This window comes from Anas acuta, chromosome 4, assembly GCF_963932015.1.
Source record: "Anas acuta chromosome 4, bAnaAcu1.1, whole genome shotgun sequence".
Classification (NCBI taxonomy): Eukaryota; Metazoa; Chordata; class Aves; order Anseriformes; family Anatidae; genus Anas; species Anas acuta.
The window spans coordinates 61146849-61165658 of NC_088982.1; the positions used below are offsets into that span (position 1 = coordinate 61146849).

At 40.4% G+C, this 18810-nt stretch overlaps 2 protein-coding genes across 2 annotated transcripts in view; one reads left to right on the plus strand and one right to left on the minus strand.

The window, feature by feature from the left end:
* Positions 1 to 986: 986 nt before the first annotated feature.
* SDAD1 (SDA1 domain containing 1) lies at positions 987 to 18513 on the minus strand. Its single transcript, XM_068679261.1, has 22 exons — positions 18356 to 18513; positions 18123 to 18227; positions 17642 to 17740; positions 17369 to 17479; positions 16601 to 16672; positions 16409 to 16509; positions 15066 to 15123; positions 14099 to 14173; positions 13262 to 13363; positions 12736 to 12805; positions 12008 to 12111; positions 10785 to 10842; positions 10154 to 10212; positions 9705 to 9781; positions 8508 to 8605; positions 8043 to 8119; positions 7544 to 7676; positions 6272 to 6369; positions 5634 to 5824; positions 5021 to 5105; positions 4464 to 4625; positions 987 to 1371 (listed from the first exon to the last, which is right to left on the minus strand). The coding sequence occupies exons 1-22, from the start codon at positions 18443 to 18445 to the stop codon at positions 1321 to 1323; spliced, it is 2076 nt and encodes a 691-aa protein (XP_068535362.1). The 5' UTR covers positions 18446 to 18513; the 3' UTR covers positions 987 to 1320.
* Positions 1356 to 18810, plus strand: part of FAM47E (family with sequence similarity 47 member E) — a 40486-nt gene continuing 23031 nt past the window's right edge. The window contains exon 1 of the transcript XR_011095549.1: positions 1356 to 1400. The gene's annotated coding sequence lies outside the window, so the exon portion shown is untranslated. The remainder of the gene's footprint in view (positions 1401 to 18810) is intronic.

An 18810-nucleotide genomic window follows, 5' to 3' on the forward strand; every position in this document is an offset into this window, starting at 1 on the left:
AATAGTACAAGTGGGTTTCCTACAAATCCGTATGCCATTCCTACTATTCTCCTGTACCTGTGGTCTCCACACCATGACACGTCCTCTGCCAGCTCCGTTACATGTCCTCTTCCCTGGAGAACAGGAGTTGTCCCCATCTTTCAACTCAAGAGAAGCCTAAATTTTCATTTACAGCCGCAAGAGAAAGTCAACTTTCATTCTGTACAAGCTCCCTCATGCTTCTATCTGTTTTTTTCTTTAGGATGCAAGATGTGACCAAGAAACCCTTTGTCTTGCTTGTGGCTGGGTTAATAATTAGAAGTGATACAATTGTGTATTCAATGTAAATATATGTATGTTGATTGAATGCTGGTTCAGGTTATAAACATTAACCTGGTTTCTTGAAAACCGAATACAAGAAAAAACACTCCACCATATTTTCCATTACAGTGTGCATATGGCACCTGTTTCTCCTCCTTAAGGAAATGAAACAGAACTTGACAAAGGGTAGTATAAATAAGTTATCAGGGAAACACGTGATTGGGTAAAGGGCAGAAAGGCCATTAGCAATCCCAGGTGAAGTAAAGGCTGAAACAGGAGTTCAACCTTTACTTTAAGGTCAAGAATTCATAGACCAATGTTTTTCTCACACATTCTCACAAAAAATCAAACACAAGCAAGTACTACCAAACAATGCATGGATATGGGAGAACAAGACTGCATATTTCTCCTGCATGTGACACTACCCTTGTGTTTAAATGGGAATATGCAGGCTCCCTCCCATGTATTAATTTTATTTTTGTTACCTTTATAGACTAAGCTGTGCTTTTCCTCCATTTGGTTTTATTAGTAGTAAACATGCTAAAAACAACCCCTTACTAAGTCTGTGAAATCACTACAGTAAGACAGGTATAAAATGTGTATGTAATATTTAAGGGATGACCTGGAATATTCATTTTCCTTCCAAATATCTATTCATTAATTTAATCAAATCAAGTAGTCAAATATTTTTTTTTTTTACAGTGAGGTTGTATGTTTTAATTAATACTTACACATACAAAAACAGCTGTAAATAAATTATATTCAATAAAAGACAACTGCCTTATTTCCTAGAATGCTTTAAAAACCAAGTCTGCAAGGATTAAGGCCTCTTTGGTCTTTCCCATTGATGCACTATCCAACTTCGCAGCAGCCTTCAATTTATAATTCTGAACAGAGCAGAGATGAATCCATAAGGCAATTCAGTACTTTTTTCTTCCCTTCTTTAAGAGAAGGGAAAATAAGCATTTCTAGGTTTCTTGTTTCTTCAAGGATGATTAACTGTTCTTCTCCTTTACCATTTTATTTCAGCAGATGTTTTTTCTTTTTCAGAAGCGCATCTCTAAGAGCCAGCTGGAATATGAAACAAGAGGGATATTCAGGTATTTCAAACTCTCAGTTTTAACTATTAAGAAAACAGTATCACATGGACAATCCTCGTTGATATGCCCATCATACACATCCCATTGGTATTGTAGGAACCAGACATTTGCAGATAAGATCACCAAACTTTTTAAGAGAATGCTACAGCTAACAGCTTCCATCATCTACGCTGAGGTAGACATTTATAGAGGCTTTGATGTATTACAGATAAGTAGGACTGCAAGATGAAAAATTAACCTGAATTGTCTTTAAACCAGTTGACTCAGGTGCTAGTAACACTGTAACTACAACAGCACTGAGTAGGCAGATCGCAGACAAAGGAGCTAGCCACATAGTTCATTCCTACTGTCGTTTTATGATTACCTATACTCAAGTTCAAAAGCCACTCAAATATGGCTGTGAATACAGACAACCAGAATCTGATGCACGAAGCTGGAAGGTAGTAAAATATCAGAATGCAATTAAGAAATTGTTTATAGGTTTTTACAGAAAACAGGAGTACAGCATTATCTTCAGCTGTAAAATTAAGAATTTTGGTAGCATTTATGCAGACAGATCTACTGATAGTAAGTCTCATTAAGCTATTTTCATTAAGTAAGCATATTACTAAGGAAGACTCCTAAAATTTATTCAAATCTCAGAGAAATAATAATAATTGATCAGCTGAAACCAGGAGCAGAAACTGGCAAGTGCTAACACGTCCATTGACAGAAATGCTGTGGTTGCTTGGTTAAACAGTATAGTTAAGGAAAGAGTAGGACTTCAAAAAATAAAACATTCATCAATGCATCAGAACATCATTTAAGATCCTACACAGTTAGGAAAAGGATAGAGTAACAAGTTGTTCTTCTACAGACTTGTTTGGCAAGAAGAGATGAGAAAAAAACTTCAGTCCAGCTGAGAGCTAAGTAGGATTAACAGGAATTTTTTGAGATTATTACAAAGCTGCTTTCCAAGGGTGGGAAGGAGGAGATGCTGCAATTTTTAATGAGTGCCATACACAGTCTCTTTAAGGTAATATACTATACACATTTTAGTTGGTAAAGGGGTTTAGATTTTGACTATAGACTACATTTCATTTTATTCTACCATTGAGGAGGGCAGCAGAAGGAATTATCTTAAAAACCACAGTACGCCAACCCACTTCTATTTTTGTACTACTTCCCAATCACTGTCAACAGGACGATGCTGTGGTCTAACTTAAATTAGAAGGAAGAAGGGTACTTTCATTTCACTGTTTAGCTGTTACCCTGGAACTCAAAACATTAAATCAGGAGTAAGGACTGAAAACATTCAAGATGACTTTCTAAAAACAGGGAGCCAAGTTTAAGCGTCAGTATAACCTCAGTTTTGAAAAAAAGATTAAAGGCACTATACTACAAGGGAGATGTTTTTGATCACACGGACACCTACTTTTTACATATATTTTTAAAAAGAACAAACTGTTAAGAATCCTATCTCAGGAGCTAACCCAGAACTCTTGGGCTAAAATTACACCCAATTTCTCAATAGAAGGACAGAGAATTAACAGCAGTTTCATAAAACCACGTGGACTGTTGATTTGCTACACTTTCTGTGTTTTAAGTACTTTGATAAGGCGTCAGCCTTATATGAGGCAAAGCAGAATGACAAAAAATAAAAGACTACACAGGATATTAGTCCAAGTCTTCTTCTTCAACAGAAATACTCAAGAAATACTTCCTGTTGAGTCTATAAACTTCTTCAGTATTGTTGCTGTTAAGACAACAAGTGGCCAACAAATACACCAACTTAATAGAATCCTGGAAACAACTCTCAGGGACAGAGAAGGGTTTGTAAAAAGCAGCACCTGAACATGCCCTACCACAAGACAACACTTAAGTAAACACAAATCACTAACACTGAAGAAAAGAAGCCTGCATACCTGGATTATTCTCGAAGTTTTTCCTCATAAAACTGAACTACTTTGAAGGTGTTCTAACACCCTGTAACACCCCTGACTGGCCACCTGCCAGGTTAGATAAAGGGATTTTAAGGCCCATTTTTGTTGTTAACACAGATCTACCCTGGAAACACAGTAGGGCAAAACAATATGCCTGTATCAACACCAGCAACAGCTGCCACAGTTTAGGCATCAACCCAGCTGAGGTGCATGACAGAAGTGAGGGGACTCTGTCCACACTCCATGTCTGCCACTTCATCTCAGCTGTGTGGGGAAGCTACACAGACTCCCTGGCCTGTGCCAGGGACAAAGTCATCACCTGAACTTTCTGCCTCACCTTTTAGTTATCCCTTCAGCTACCTTGGCACAGCTGCCTGTGGGAACACACAGTAACCGGACTACCAAAGAGATGCACTTTTAACTTACGTGTGCTTTTGGGAAGGCTGTTTTGAATCCTGCATCAGCCCCATAACTAAGCTCGTAACTGAGGAAGCAGTAGAAGGCAAAGGCATCACCACTGAGAGCAGCATATTGCCAAACTATGGCAGCAGACTAGACCAAAGAAGTGACTTAATTTTTGTGTACAGCTCTGAAAGGTTCTAAAGAGTACTGGCATCTGTCCCTTAAGTGCATTTGTATCAAGCTATCAGATGACCTCAAGCCAGGAGAGCTGAGTCCATAATATGACAGTAATAGGAGAAAGGTCAAAGACAGATTATGGGGAGTGAAGAAACACACGCTAGAAGCTTGTCCTAAAGACCAACTCCACTGTATCGGGGGAAAGATTTCTTCTATCACAACATTACAGTTCGAACATAATCTGTTATTGCTTAAAGGGAGAAAAGAAATCAAACCACATTTTAATCATCTTGCTAACTTATCCATGATTTTGCAACAGTGCATGGTTCTTTGTGCATAGTCACGAGCAGATTCTGACAAAGCATTCTCCTCCACCCCCACAGTCCCTGATATACTTCCTCTGGGTAGGTTTCATGGGAAGCAACCTAACTCACAACCTTTTCCAGTGATTAATCCATCAAATTAAACACCAAAATCTTAGGGTGTAGGCTAGACAGCACTTCACCAGCATTACAAGTTTATTGCTCAGACTGCCCCATCTGATTTCAACGTGAAATGTTACCTGTTTTTCCCTGAAAGAACGCTTATTTTTGGTCCGGACATTATGGCTGTATCTCATCATCATGAAGTTCTTCTGCTTTTTCTTCTCTTTATTGGTAGAACTGGCAAATGGGTTCATTCTTGTTTTCTTTTTCACGAATTCTTTTCTATCCGTTTTTCCGGCCTAGAACAGACAACACACCATAATAAGAGAGGGCTTTATTATTTGTCCTTCCTTACAGCAAACGTCAGCTGCTAGGGTGAAGGTTCTAGAGCAGCAAGTATACATCCAGATTGTGTGACTTGCTGCGTGTATTAACTGCATTCCTCCATGCTGGCTGTGTTAAGTATCAGTGAAAATTAAGGGTTGTCTATATTTTCATCTTCACCTGCGACCAGCAAGAGGTTGTTTATCAGTTACAGCCACGATGCAACAGTAAAAAATAATTTAACCAAAACACAGATGGCAGCTGGGCATCTGTCTTACAGATTCAACACCACCTCCTTATTCCACAGGAGACAAGATCACAAACCCCACAAATGTCTAAAAAGAGGATATGAAACAGCCCAGTTCCTCACCATTGCAGTTGCCAATCTTGTCTCCTTGTCTGACTTTGGCTTCTTATGTAGATGTTCGATATCTCTGAGTGAAAGCAACTCGCCCCTACGCACACAGAAATCCAACAGAAGGTTGTCACACACAAATCATCTGGCCAGAAAAGCATGATGTCCTCCTAACCTTTTGTCTCTCACCCATTTCTCAGGCTATTGTTCCCCTATACACATTCACACAGGCACTTTTTGTTCCTCCTCTTAGGCTAATCCTCATGCTTGGGACAACCCTTACAAAACAACCCTTCTCTTATGACTGTTTTTCGAGTCCAGCTTGAACCACAACATTTAAGAAGCTCTGGAGATACAGACTTGCAACTACTGCTAAGAAAATAACACTCCTATTGCTCTGAACAAACTACTCCCACAGTTTCCATTGGCCCCTCTTGCTTTTTTTCTTCCAGGTATAAATAAATCCCCCAGGCCAGGATCCATTCTAGGCCATGTGGCTGTTTGCCACCTGCTACCATGGGATAATGGCCAAAAGCAGAGCTCTGTACCCTACAGCAATTCAAAGTTTTATCACCAGACTGGGGGGCGTGGGGGTGGAAAACGCAAGAGACAATACTTCACATCCTACCTGCTCTCCTCTTCATCATCTATTTCAATATTTTTCCTCTTTGCAGCTTTGCCTGGTGCAGAATTGAGCTCTTTGGAGAGCTGAGCAACACGTATTTTGTGGAATTCTTCTTGCGTTAGCAGCCTGCTTGTACTGACTGCTGCAGCTTTAGCTTTCCGTTCCTCTATAGGCATGCTTTTCATCTTCTCTGCCTTCAAAACAAGTACAAAAGAACAATCATCCAGCGCTCTGCAAACCATTTGTTCTACAATCCATGACCCTCTTGCCTCCCAGATATCCACACAGGGGGAACAATGCTGGGAAATGCTCCAAACTGTTATTAGGATTCTTAAGAGTCATATCTAACAATGTGGTATTTAAAAAAAAAAGGGTACTACATTTCCTCTGAAATATTAAGGAATTGAAAGTTAAAATAGCTTTGAAGGAGCTTAGCACTCAAAGAGAATTCCCCAACTCTCCCCCCTCACCCTGAGAGCAAACATTTCAGCACAGCTGCAAAAACATACTTCAACTCGGTGATTTTGGTCAAGTTACCATGTAGGTAGTTATGAGCAGCCACAAGAAGGTAGAACAAGAGAATGTGGACTGCTATTAACAAGTCCCTTTTCTATTTGGGGTAGAACACGCTTGGAACTCACCACTTCTTGCTGCTCCTCATCTGAAGAGTGGTGGACATCAATCCATTCTCCATCTTCATCATCTTCTCCCTCACTCATACTAGCACTTTCCCATCCATCTGCTCAAGGGAACAATTGCACAGAGCTGCTAGTACAGAGTTGGTTGAACTCTTCGCATTTCCAATAATTTCAGAGTGGATCCTAAGCTCTCACTGCCTTTTAGTACCTAACTACATTTATGCCCAGGGACACAAAGCTGTATGATCTCAGCATCCCAGCCTCAGAACTACATAGGTATTCTAAAGACTTAAAGATACTTCACACATTTGATCATGAATTGGGAATAATATTTTTAGACATCCACGGTTGAACAGACCAGTAGCTCTCATGCTGTCCCACTGGCAAGTTCAGCTACTAAATTCCACCTGGCCTGCAAAGTCAAAGCATCACATGGCGTAACTCTGACAGCAACTGATTCAGAGCTGTACAAAGACATCTCAGCCTTCATTTCTTAGCACACTTACATCACGTGCATGTACAGCTATGGAAACCAACTTTTAGTGATAACCACATACGGCAGCGTAAGATATTTGAACACACACAACAGAATTGTTAAAACCTGTTCTATCTTGTCATTATTGTGAGCTGCAGTCTCCTTAAAACATTTTTGTTATGAACTTAAATAAACCTGCAAGAATAGTGAACAAAGCCTTTACAGGAAATGCATTTACATACATTTCTTTCATTCTAAAGAATACCAACCATAGAGGATAGCTAATCAGTTTGCAGCAAGTCACTGTTGCAGCAAATTGTACCAAAACCCTATGGGTAAAGGGTAACTCTCAAGTTATGTTCAAGGCCCTCAAAACAAGCAGCTGCATTTAAGAGAGTCTCTGAAGAAATACATTGGTTTACAACTGCTAATCCTTACCACACTCGTTCAGCAACATTTCCGGCCCCTTCCACTTTATCTAACCCAAGGAAGGAAGCAATGCAATTTAAAGCAAAGTTACTCTCTATGACCTGTTTCGCTTCTCTTTGCTGTTCAAAATCCCTCTTTCCTCTCTCTTTTATTTCATCTATTATATGAAGCAATGCATTGACTATCAGATCTCTCAGGATAAATTGCACTTAACTCGAGGACAGTATCAGTGCTTCTTAATGGATAAATACAGACACGTACAAACCACACCGCATGTGACAGCAGCGAATGAAATGCATGAACACCAAGTCCAAAAAAAATCTTAGCAGCAGTGATGCACAACACAGAAGTAATAAAGAAAAAAGGCCAACCTTCCTCTAGGTTTTTTCCTTTTTCCTCTTCATTCACAACCTCCAGTACTTCTGCTCCTGGAATATAGTCTTTGGCATCCAGTTCTCCATATTCATGAATCTTGGCTTCCACTGAGGCTTCAGTAGGTTTACCCTGTAAGTAAATAAAACACATTAAGCAGGCTGCTATCTTAACTCACACAAGCCCATAAAAATAGGGGGTGGAGTTGTAGGAAATAAATTCTGCCTGATGAAATGTGAAAAGATCTTGAATTGCTATAAAGAAGTTGAACAAACTGCAGGAAGACAGGCTTCTGCAGCATGAAGCTTCTGCCAGTAAGTTTGATGAGTAAAGAAGCCTTGAAACAAGAGAAAGCCATGTCAAAATGCAGCAAGAAAACAGGCCTGGAAAGAAAAAAAATGAGTGATTCCATCATATTCTCAAGAAGCTCTGAGAGCAGTTGTTTTTGAGCACATAAGCTTACATTTATGGTGAATGTAATGCAGAGAAAACACTTACTCTGTATTTCTTCTGTAGCATCTCTGGGTTCAGCGAACGGAAGAGGTGTATCAGAGTTCTTGCAGACATCATCACATCTAGCCAGAAAAATAGAGTCAGGACTAAGTACAGTAAAGCAGAATCCTGAGCAAACCAAAGTGCACTGAGATAAACCGCATTACAGCCTATTCGTGTATTTTCTGAAATACTAGCTCCCACTGATTTCTCCAATGCAGGATCCAGCTCTCAGGGCCAAATCTTTGTTAACAAGCAGCTGCCCTTCTCCAGTTCTGTCAGCTGTTTCCCTTGCCATAACTACCCATGACTGTTTGACTAAGTATATGCATAGAAATGCAACAGACATTAAAAATGATACCTCTCAGCCCACCAAAAAACACAGTACTATTATGAAGGCTATAACAGAGGACCAGATGACAAGAAAAAGGGAAGAAAGATCTAAGAGTCATATCTGTATAACATACTCACTTTTATTTTTATGAGTCTTGTAGTGAACAAGGTCATGGAGCAGATCTTCAGTCATAGCTAATGGACATCTCGCTGTGATTTCTTTTATTGCATTGATTCTAAAAATTCAAAGTGAAATATTTTCCTGAATAACATGGTTGGGAGAGGCACTCACTGGCCCAGTAATAGACTGGATTATCTCACACTTGATGAATCTTCTGAAGCATTAGGTGTAACAGAGGGGAATATAACAGGATGCTCTCTGCCATAGTCCTCCAAAACTTCTTCAAAACCTTCCATGTTTGGTCCATACTCTACACTCTCCATCTATTTTGTCTGATCTTGGACCTCCGGATTCTGCAACTGAAGACTAGGTCCAATCAAGCACATTTGCAAAAAGCTGTCAAATGACAGCTAGGCCAGGCCAGGCCAAAATCAAGAAGTAATTCTCCTGTCAAGCACGGGCAGACAAACAACACTATAAAGGAAGCCTGCTTACACCAAGTTACTTTTTAAATCATCTTCATGCACACACCCAGTACACTAAATTTGTTGCAGGACTATAACCATGTTGAGAGGAAAAAAGTAGTTCATGAAAATATTCAAAACATAGCTGCCCACAGTAGCTTCCCCCGCCAACTACTTGATCTTCTTCAGGCACAGCTCAGCTCTCTCCTACATTTACTGGTCATATTCTACTCTGCCTGCACCACACCTATTACAAAAGCATACTTTCTTCAACAGAGAAAACAAGCACTTTATAGTTTCACTAACAGCAACACTTGAATTTGTTGTCAGTAATAAAATTTGATCTACTAAACATGAAAAGTCTTGAATTACGATGCTGTCTACTCACTGCGCGTATACAAATGGAAGTTACTTTGATTCACACACAATAGAGTATACCCTCAAACTAGAAATAACATAATACTTGGGAAGGAAGAAAAACACAAGACCAAGCAAGAAATCAAAGAAGGCCATCACGAAATGCAAAAGAGTTAAGTAACAGCACTGGCTAAATACAGAAACCCATTGCGCTGAGGAATTTACAACACTGACAAGAAAATTAAGGAAAGTTTATGTTTACTGTCTTGTTTTATTCAAGCAGGTTCTTAAAAGCAAAGATGAATGACAGGAATAGGCTGAAGGTCATTAAAAAAATGGAAAATATTTTTCCACATTCAGAGTTTTACGGTTGTAATAAAATTCCATACTCACCCTACAGTCATGACTTCCCCAGAATTCTTGTCCGTGACGAAGTTGTTGGCGATGGTCATCAATACTGACTGGATAATCTGAAAATAAGGAAGAAAGGGTTAATACACTTACTATTTATTTAATATAATTGTGAAATGATTACATCTTATTAACAGAGCCCTTTTCACAGAAAGGCAGAGCTCGTGACTTAACACTATAGCCTGCAAATAACTTCTAGACAAATTCTCCTGCAGAAACTGAAGACCTAGAGCGTTGGGATTGTATCCCTTTATAAAAAACAACAACCTGGAACTTGCAGAAATTGTCAATGAGAACAAAAATTCCCACATGGTTTTCAAGAAAAAGGGTCTGACCGGATTCCTTGTCCCCAGTGCCCAGTGAATGCACTTAACACTTGAAGCTTGCACACTGTCCATTTTAACGTCACCAAAAGTTAATGGAATACTGACCTCAGGTGGTACTAGCTGATGCGAAGCTTGCGCCGCAAACAGAAGAATCTTTGTCACTTCTGGAAGTAAAAATAAAAAGGAAGGGGGAGAAGATGTCCAAGTACAACCAGTACAACTTATTTTGGCCTTACCCACACCCACCAATACAGCTAACTCAATGAAATCCTGAGCTTCTAAGCCTCAAAGCCAGTTCAGGCTGAAGTTGAGACATCTTGTACTTCTCTCTCACAAAGCATTAGGAACACACCTGGATCTCTACCCCAGCAGCAGTGCAGACCCTTAATAGCCAGCTACACCAAAATACATGTTTCCATTCTAGAGTGAAACAGAAGCAAAAACGCAGCAAAAGGCAGTCACAGCTTTGCTCAACAAGTCAGGTTCTGCAAGGAGCTAGGAACTCACTTGATCCTATTGCTGAAGTTTCTCAAATGCTTAAGAGCATCAAGTGGACACAGCTTCCATGAAAGTCCACTGTTTTGGACAACTGGAGCCTTTTGCCTCCTTCATCCACACTTCCTGGACTATTCTTGCTTCCAATTACGCTACTGCTACCTACTCACAGCACCACTTAGGAAGTGACTGTATGTGTGCAATGACAGACCAACACTGTTATCAACTAGTAGCTCCTTACCTCTCTGATGGGGCTGTAGAAATCTCTGAATGAAGGGGTAGAAATTAAAAAGAAAAAGCTGCAGGAAAGATAAAAGTTGTAACAAGTTAGTTGCCTCTCTTTTGAGATGACTTTTATAACCTGATATGCTGTAAACAATCAACAAACCTACACAGCCTTCTCTGCAAATGCCTCAGGTTTTATTGTGTAACACATTTACCTGTCCTGAACTTGAAATACATGGAGGTGAGGAAGGGACTTTTTCAAAGAAAATTAAGACTCAATGCCAAAATCTGAAATCCATAATGATTCTTGTTTGACTGCACAGAAATCCAATTGGGTGGTCTGCTGCACAACAATGTGCCACTTCTTCCCTTAGCTTCAGTAACACAATCCTCTCAAAAGAGACTGTCCCTAAATTAATGCTCACTTAGCATCCAAGTCCCTTCACTAACTTCTCCAGCAAGCCTGAATGAATATTTGATGCTGAAGCAGCCTAACACCTGGACACACACCTCCCAAGTGACAAGTACTTCCTACACCTCCTGGACTCAGACTTACACATGGTAAATTCTACTTCAGCTTTATGCAATGAAGAAATAGCGTGGGCTCAGGCTTGACACCATTGCAACACTGGGGTTTCTGTGATGTACCTGACAATTCAAATGCCCTGGTCACTGGGAGGAATGCTTTGGGCAGAGACCAAAGCACAAAGTGGCAGCTGTATGTGCCTAGGCGTGAACCCAGTACAGGGTCAAAAAAACAACTGGATTTTCTCACACTCCCTATATTCAAGAATGCTCATACAGCCACAGTGAGCATTTCCACCTTTTCTTAGCCTTGAGGATACCTGCAAGGACTAGTGTTTCCCTCGCCCCACAGAGCTCCCAAGAAGAACAGATTCTTAAGGAAGTCTGATCACACTTTGGTTATACCTCAGGGTGCTGTTCTTAAGCTGTTGCTAGACTCAATTAAAAAACTACACTGAAAACACGAGTTTTTAAATAGGCATTTTCTCCTCTAGTCACAACATCCCAGCTATATTACATACCACCAGCCTTGTCAAGTAGAATTCACTTAGTACCGTACAAGCCCACATCACTGTGCCATACCATAAAGCCCACTGGCAACTCCATGGCTTTACTCAGCTTCATTCTTCAACGTACAGGAAAATTAACTCACTTTTCAGAGGCCCAAGGCCAGAGCACACCACCCAACCGTCAGACCACTAAAAAATTACGTACCTCATGGATTCCTACTAGCCTAGATATTAGGTCCATGAGCATCATCTTCACTTCAAATCGTTCTTTACAGTTCTCCAGCTGCTTCAGCAGTTTCTCTGCAAAGTCTAGAAGAAGCAATAATATATTTGTGGTAGTCTCAAAAGGCACTGTGCCAAACTCAGCTGAGACTGGGTTAAAAAAAGATAGTTAAGTTTTGTTGTTGTTCAATTTTTCTTTAAATACAGGATCAGTATTTAAAGCTAGTTTTTTTTTTTTAAAAGATGCATTTCAACCCATCTGAAAAACAAAATCCCCAGAGTTTCACTACATCAGACTGTGAACGAGTCAAGTGGTATTAGACAAATGGCAGACTGATAATAGGAACATGCTTCAACAAACGCTTAAGCGAAAAAAGCTGCAGAAGATAGACTACTGCCCTTTTGCACAAACTATGGCTTTCACACATACAAGATAAAAGCTGAAAGACACATCCTGATCTGTATCAACCCAGAGCAAATAGTGCAGTATTGCTCCTTCTTCCTTCTCTGGCCATCTACAAGTGTTCCAATATGACAAGCACAACAAGATTAGTCTCACGTTTTAAGTGTTATGAAACTCTATGATAAAGAAAGCTAAAAAAGCGTCCTGTTACCACATTTGTTTCTACTTTCATTCTCCTTCATTGATACTAGATATTTATTATCTGAGAAAAACAGTTTGAAAAAACACAGAACACGATGCATGCTTACCCTGGGGATCATGAATCAAGTGAATAGCAGAAAAGTTGAACACCTCTGGCTTGCTCTTCTTCTTGTGTTTCTGCATGGCAAGAAGAGTAAAGGAGACATTTTTCTTTCTATGAAAAAGCTGCAGGTGCTTCAGTTTCAGGCTGCCATTGGAAGCTGCTATTCCTCATTATTCTCTTCAAAAAGAGGTGCTTTGTTTTTAGCAAATAAACTACAATTCTTTTCAATTGCATTAGGTTTTCAACCACCTGACCTAACAGGCAACAGGAACCACATCAGAAGGTTGCTTCTCAAGACACAGTATGCTCTAAGTAAGGGACCACAAAAGGGGCGCCCAAGAGGAGAACCAGTGCACAACTCAGACAAGAGTGTTTCAGAAAACTGCCCAACCAGCAGATGCTGGTATGCTCTAGAAGCCTCACCTATATTAGATGACAAAAGATAACTAAGATGACTGGAAACAAAAAAGATTTCTGCATGTGAAGGATTAAGCTAAAATGCCAGCAAGTCAAAACACTGTTCTACTCACCCTGAGAACCTTCATCGCTTTTTCCAGTTTCTTCTTGCGCTTGGTCGTTTTCTTGTTAGTTGCATACCGCACCATCAGATCTCTGGCCGTGGGGGTATCGTCCTTCAGCAGGAACACAAGGAAAACAAGACTCAGGTGAAATCAGGCTTCAAACGGGAAGCAGAAATACAAGAAATATCAGTGTACTACATTTGAAAAGGGTCTCTTCCCACCTAAGTTTCATCATACAGAGATAGTAGCCCTTAAAATCACAGTTCCATAAAACCACTTATATCAGAGAGATAGTAATAATTGTTACGGCTGGGTAATCACAGGGTACTAGAAAGTCACACACAATAATGGCCTTGTACTAGGAGGTTCTAAACTGTAATTGTTGCAAGTTACCAGCCTTCTCAGGGTAACTGAATTATTTCATTTGTACATAAATGGGAGATGCTGTTTGAGAGACAGAACTGAAGGGATATCTAAAAAATTAAACCTGCATCTTAAATATCAAGTTAAAATCTCTTCCCACAACTCTAAAGTTACATATCTACTAACTCATTAGCTTTAAAAAAAAAAGATTGGCCAGCCCTCACTTATCTCTTACAAGTGAAGAACTTCCTTCACAATGAGTATAGGAAATCAAGGGAGCCCTTAAGCTGTAAACAGATAGTGAAGGTAACCTGCTGTCAGCTGGGACCAGGTGGCAAAAAAATAAACATTTTTGTGAGGTGGATCAACAACTGGAGGAAACAAAACAGAAAATTCTGCAGCACAAAAGTAGATGCATTGGTGTAGTTGTATATCTGCAGGATGACATAACTTAGATTGTGAAGATTTAATCACAACACTGACCTCAGAATCTGAGTCACTATCTTGATTCTCAGTTTCATCCTTCCCAAGGAAGAACTTCAAACCAGCAACTAATACCTGAGAAATTAAGTAAAATATAGGACATGACAAACAGACAAGAGTATTTACAACAGCCAAGCATCCTGATCTTAAGTTATGCTAAAACATTTCCAATTATTGGTAGAAAAGAATACATAAAGAAAGCAAACCATCAGACAAAGCAGTCTGAACAAAGTCAATTCTTGCTGCTAACACTCATCAGCCAGAGGCACATAACAGATCAAAAAACAGCTGGGCTTCCACAGTGACAGGAGCAAATCCAGAGACTGAAATCTTCCCAGCTTTCTGCAAGGCAATGCAATTGCTCCATGCCAATATTATTAACTCCTGCACAGCTGATACCTGATCAGCTGTGCCAAGCACTCCAAGCTTTCATTAGTTTATATGGCTTTGTTGGGTTTTGATTGTTTTGTTGTTTTTTTTTTTTTTTAAATCAAGTGGAACAGCTTTTGGACTTTTGCTGTGAAAGAACATATCTCAAACCATAACATGCATTTTAGAGCATCTAGCATTGGAAAACCTACTAAGATGACAGGCAGCCTCAGATCCACTCAAATCCCAGGCAAGATATAAACTCTCTTCACATTAAAAAAGTAAATGCCTTAATGATGCTGATTATAAGGTGGCAATATCCTGACAGTCTCTTCTGAGTAGCAAGGGAAAGTACACCCACCCTCCCCACACCAGCCTGCACTTGTAATAACACAAGCATCCCATTCTGCTGCTCTGCACCTAAGCACCAAATGTGTCCTACTCCCAGAACCCAAGTAGCATTTTGAAATTAAAACAACAAAAGACAAATAATCAGTGAAGCTAGTTAGCAATTTGGGTACTGAAGTAAGAAACTGCATCCCCAGGATAATGGTAGCTTAGATTAAATGCAGTTTCATCAAATGACTTCTGTCCTCACCTTTGTCACTTTGGAAAAGCAAGCAGTTGTGATGACATTGACCGTTTTGGCATCATTCCTGGAATAAAACAAAACATTGCCTTTTATTTCAAGTTTTACAATTTCAAGTTATTCTCAGAAAATTAAGTTGGGTGAACTAGGACTCCAAAAAAACATTTTGAGTTTATATCAAGTCTTAGGTACTTTAAAAATCTACTCATTAAAAATGCAGGAAGTCTTATCTTTTCAGCAACACTAGTATTTTTTTCTGCTATCCTAATTTTCCCTTTGTTATAATAATTCTCAACCTACCACTACACCAACAAAAATCTTAAAGCTATTGTGACCTTTTGCGTGCCATGGAATAAACTGTTTCCTTGAATGCTACATATCAGAACTCCTCATGACAAATACCATATGGCACCGCATCCTGCCTGCCAGCTGAGGTTTCTTTTAATGCCAAGGCAAAGCAACGTTGCCATTCACATCCCAGCATGTTAGAAATTGATGGGAATAAGTAATGCAAGAACTGCACCCATTAGATCTCTGGCACTAACTTGGAAATACATAAAAAGCAGCAGAAACATTGCACACCACCAGTGTTGCTTGCTGCATTCATATATCTCCTTTACAGTTTATTTCTATGGAAGAACCACTGAAGGGCTTAAAAAAATCCTTTGTTTTTACAATCAACAAGTTGAGAGTGAGCAAACTAGGATCTTCTAGTGCAATTTTCCACTGGGTAACATCTGCTCTGGCACTTTGTAACACAAGAAAAAGATTCAGCAACATCTTAGACATTAACTAGCACTGAAACAGCAACTGGGCACTCAGTGTACTTTTTCTGCTTTCAGTATTTCTCTAATAGTTGTTCAAGCTGTTGTCTACTAAAAATAAAAGCTGTATTATGGCTTCACCTAAAAACAACAAAAAACCCTCAAAGCACTTATTAGATCAGTCATCTAAAATTATACCCTAGTAACTTAAGAGAAGCAAAAACAAAATTCCTTTTTTCACTGTACATCACAGTCTGTATGTGAATAGCAACAGCTTTATATGCAAGAGTTCAAACAAGTGAGCTGCACAAAGCTTGTTTCAAATGCAATACAAACAACTTGACCATTTTCAACTAAAACGTAAAAAAATCAACCTAAGTAACTCAGACTTTAAGGAAGGCAGTATTTCTACCTGTTTCTTTTAAACTAGAACAAGCTTCACAAATTCCAGCCACTGGAACACAAAGAAGATAAATATACTGAAAACCAGAGGCCCTCCACATCACATTTTGCACACCATACTGCGAGTGATGTCAGGATGGCCATCCAACATTAAATGGGGAAGAAGCATGGGCCTACCAAACTTACCAAATATTCCTTCTGTAAAGTTCAATCATCACATCCAGAGAGATCTTGGCAGCAGTGGGATTACTGTCCCTCAACATGGTATACATGAAGTTCTGCAGCATCTAAGAAAAAAGTTGGGAAGCGTTTATTATTACCAATCTTCAATAACACAAGGTAGTAAATTGAAGCGCATCTGAAAACTAGAATACTTACTGTGTTTACTTTATTGTTTTTGTGCTTAGCATTTACATTCTTGATGTCTGTCACAATGTGAGTATACAGAGTCTGTAAAAGGAGAAAGAGCAAAACGTAACATTTGCACGTCACACAAGAAACATGGCAGGTGCACCACAATTGCCCCAAGGACTCCGAGTACCAAAATGAGACCTGATCCCTTTCAATTTGTAGTTACAAAAACAACATGTTACCTTGTAAATCTTCACATATGCTTGATTTTCATGGATTTGAAAAAATGTACTTAATTTGCAGCACAGTGAGAGAAGAAAACAAAGAGCATGAAGCTTAACTCAAAAAATCCCACTACCATTTCATACGTACATTCTGACAGCAAGTTTAGTAATCCTGGTCAGAGAAAGCAACTAATCTCACATTTATTGCAGAAAACACAAAATGAAGCTTTTACTAGCATTTTTTTTTTTTTAAACTTAAAATTTTTCAAATAGAATTCAATAATTTCTGCTCTGACATCAATGTGCTTATGGTTTTTATCTGCAGACATATTCAAGGTGTTCGACTGCAAATGCAGGACAGGCTTACAAACTGTTGCATGTAAAAGTGTGTACAGCAGCATGCTTCAATATGATATACAGATCGAGTCTTGCCTTCAGCAAGTTCCTGAAGGAGCAGACCCATCTCCCACTTATTTCACAGCCATGAACAGTCGAACTGCCCACTATTTCTTTTGTTAGGCAGGTCAAAACCCACTGGAAGTCAAGCCCAGCTTTTGTAATCACAGCTTACTTTTCGGAGAAGTTTATCGTGACATCGCAGCAGCTGAAAGAAGAGCTCCAGCAAACTTGTGGGGTTTATCAGATTCTTGTTCCTTAACAACATCAAAGCCTTACAGAAGGTCTGTATGGGAGAAGGAGAGATCAGAATCACAATTTCACAGCATCCCCCAGTTTCCATCTCTATTAAAAGATGCAAAAGCAAACTCGAAGCGCTGAATTCTCCCAGGTATACTTGTAGAAGAGGCTGTGGTCTGCCCCAAACACCTTTTGGTGGCAGCCTTACCATTCGAAGGTCCGCGTCCAGCACCGTGTGGTGGTACGAGAGCAGGTCTTTGAGCTGCTGTGCGAAGTTGGCCATTTGGTCCGGGTAGCAGTGGGCAACCTGGGCAAACACAGGCTGGAGTGAGCTCACTACTAAAAACCTTGAGTTAGCAGTCAGCTGCAGGAATGCGAGATGTTATAAGCAACTAATAAATTTATTCTTACAACAGCAGTTCATCTACACCGAAAGAAAAGTTATGGGTGAAACGCTGATATGAAACACGTGGTGCAGTTACAAAATCCTTTTTAAAACTGAACCAAAGCCTCGAAAGAAAAACTTGCCTGCCTGGAAATGACTAATAATATGGAAGTTTTAGTAAATAGAGCTTTCCAGCAGGACTCTGAGAACAAGACACGGACACACAGCCCTCACCCCCCCCAAGAGGCCGCCGTGCCCAGCTCTCACACGTTGCTGCGGGCCAGCAGCAGCAGCAGCAGCTCACCTGCGCCAGGAACATGACGAGCTCCGCCAGCTCCTTGCTGGGCTTGTCGGGCTGGAAGGTGAAGATCTCCACATGGGACTGGTAGTGGTGGTACTGCTGCAGGAACTGCAAGCACAGCGAGCGTTACTCCGGCACCAGGCGCCTCAGCGGCAGCCCCCATTGCCCTCTCCCTCGCGTTATTAACCCATTTTTTCCCCTTTTTTCCCCCCCCAGGCGCCTCGGGGGCACCTCACCTCCTCGGTGTAGGAGGTCGGGTCGCGCTTGATGAGGTTCTGCAGCTGCGGCAGGTTGCTGGGCAGCTTGTTGCCCTGCCGGCCCGACATGGCGCCTCACGCCTCACCGCCGCCCGGCCGCCGCCATCTTACAGCCCCGCCCCGCCACGGCAGCCGCCCAGGGACAAAGCCGGGCGCTTCGACAAACCTCACTTTGACAAAACTCACTTCGACAAAACTCGTCTTTACAAGCTCCTTAGGGGTCAGGCTGCAGGGCTTTTGCCCACCAAGCGTTCACAACATCAAAGCCTTCTCACTACACAACTGACTTTCTTCACCCATAGTATCACCATACTACTCCAGCGTGGTTAGTAAGATCCATATACTTGATCAAAGAATAGTAGTACATAACATTCTGTCATGTGGAAGAGAAAAAGCTGTTGTATTCATTCAATCTCATCTGCTAAAAGGACTAC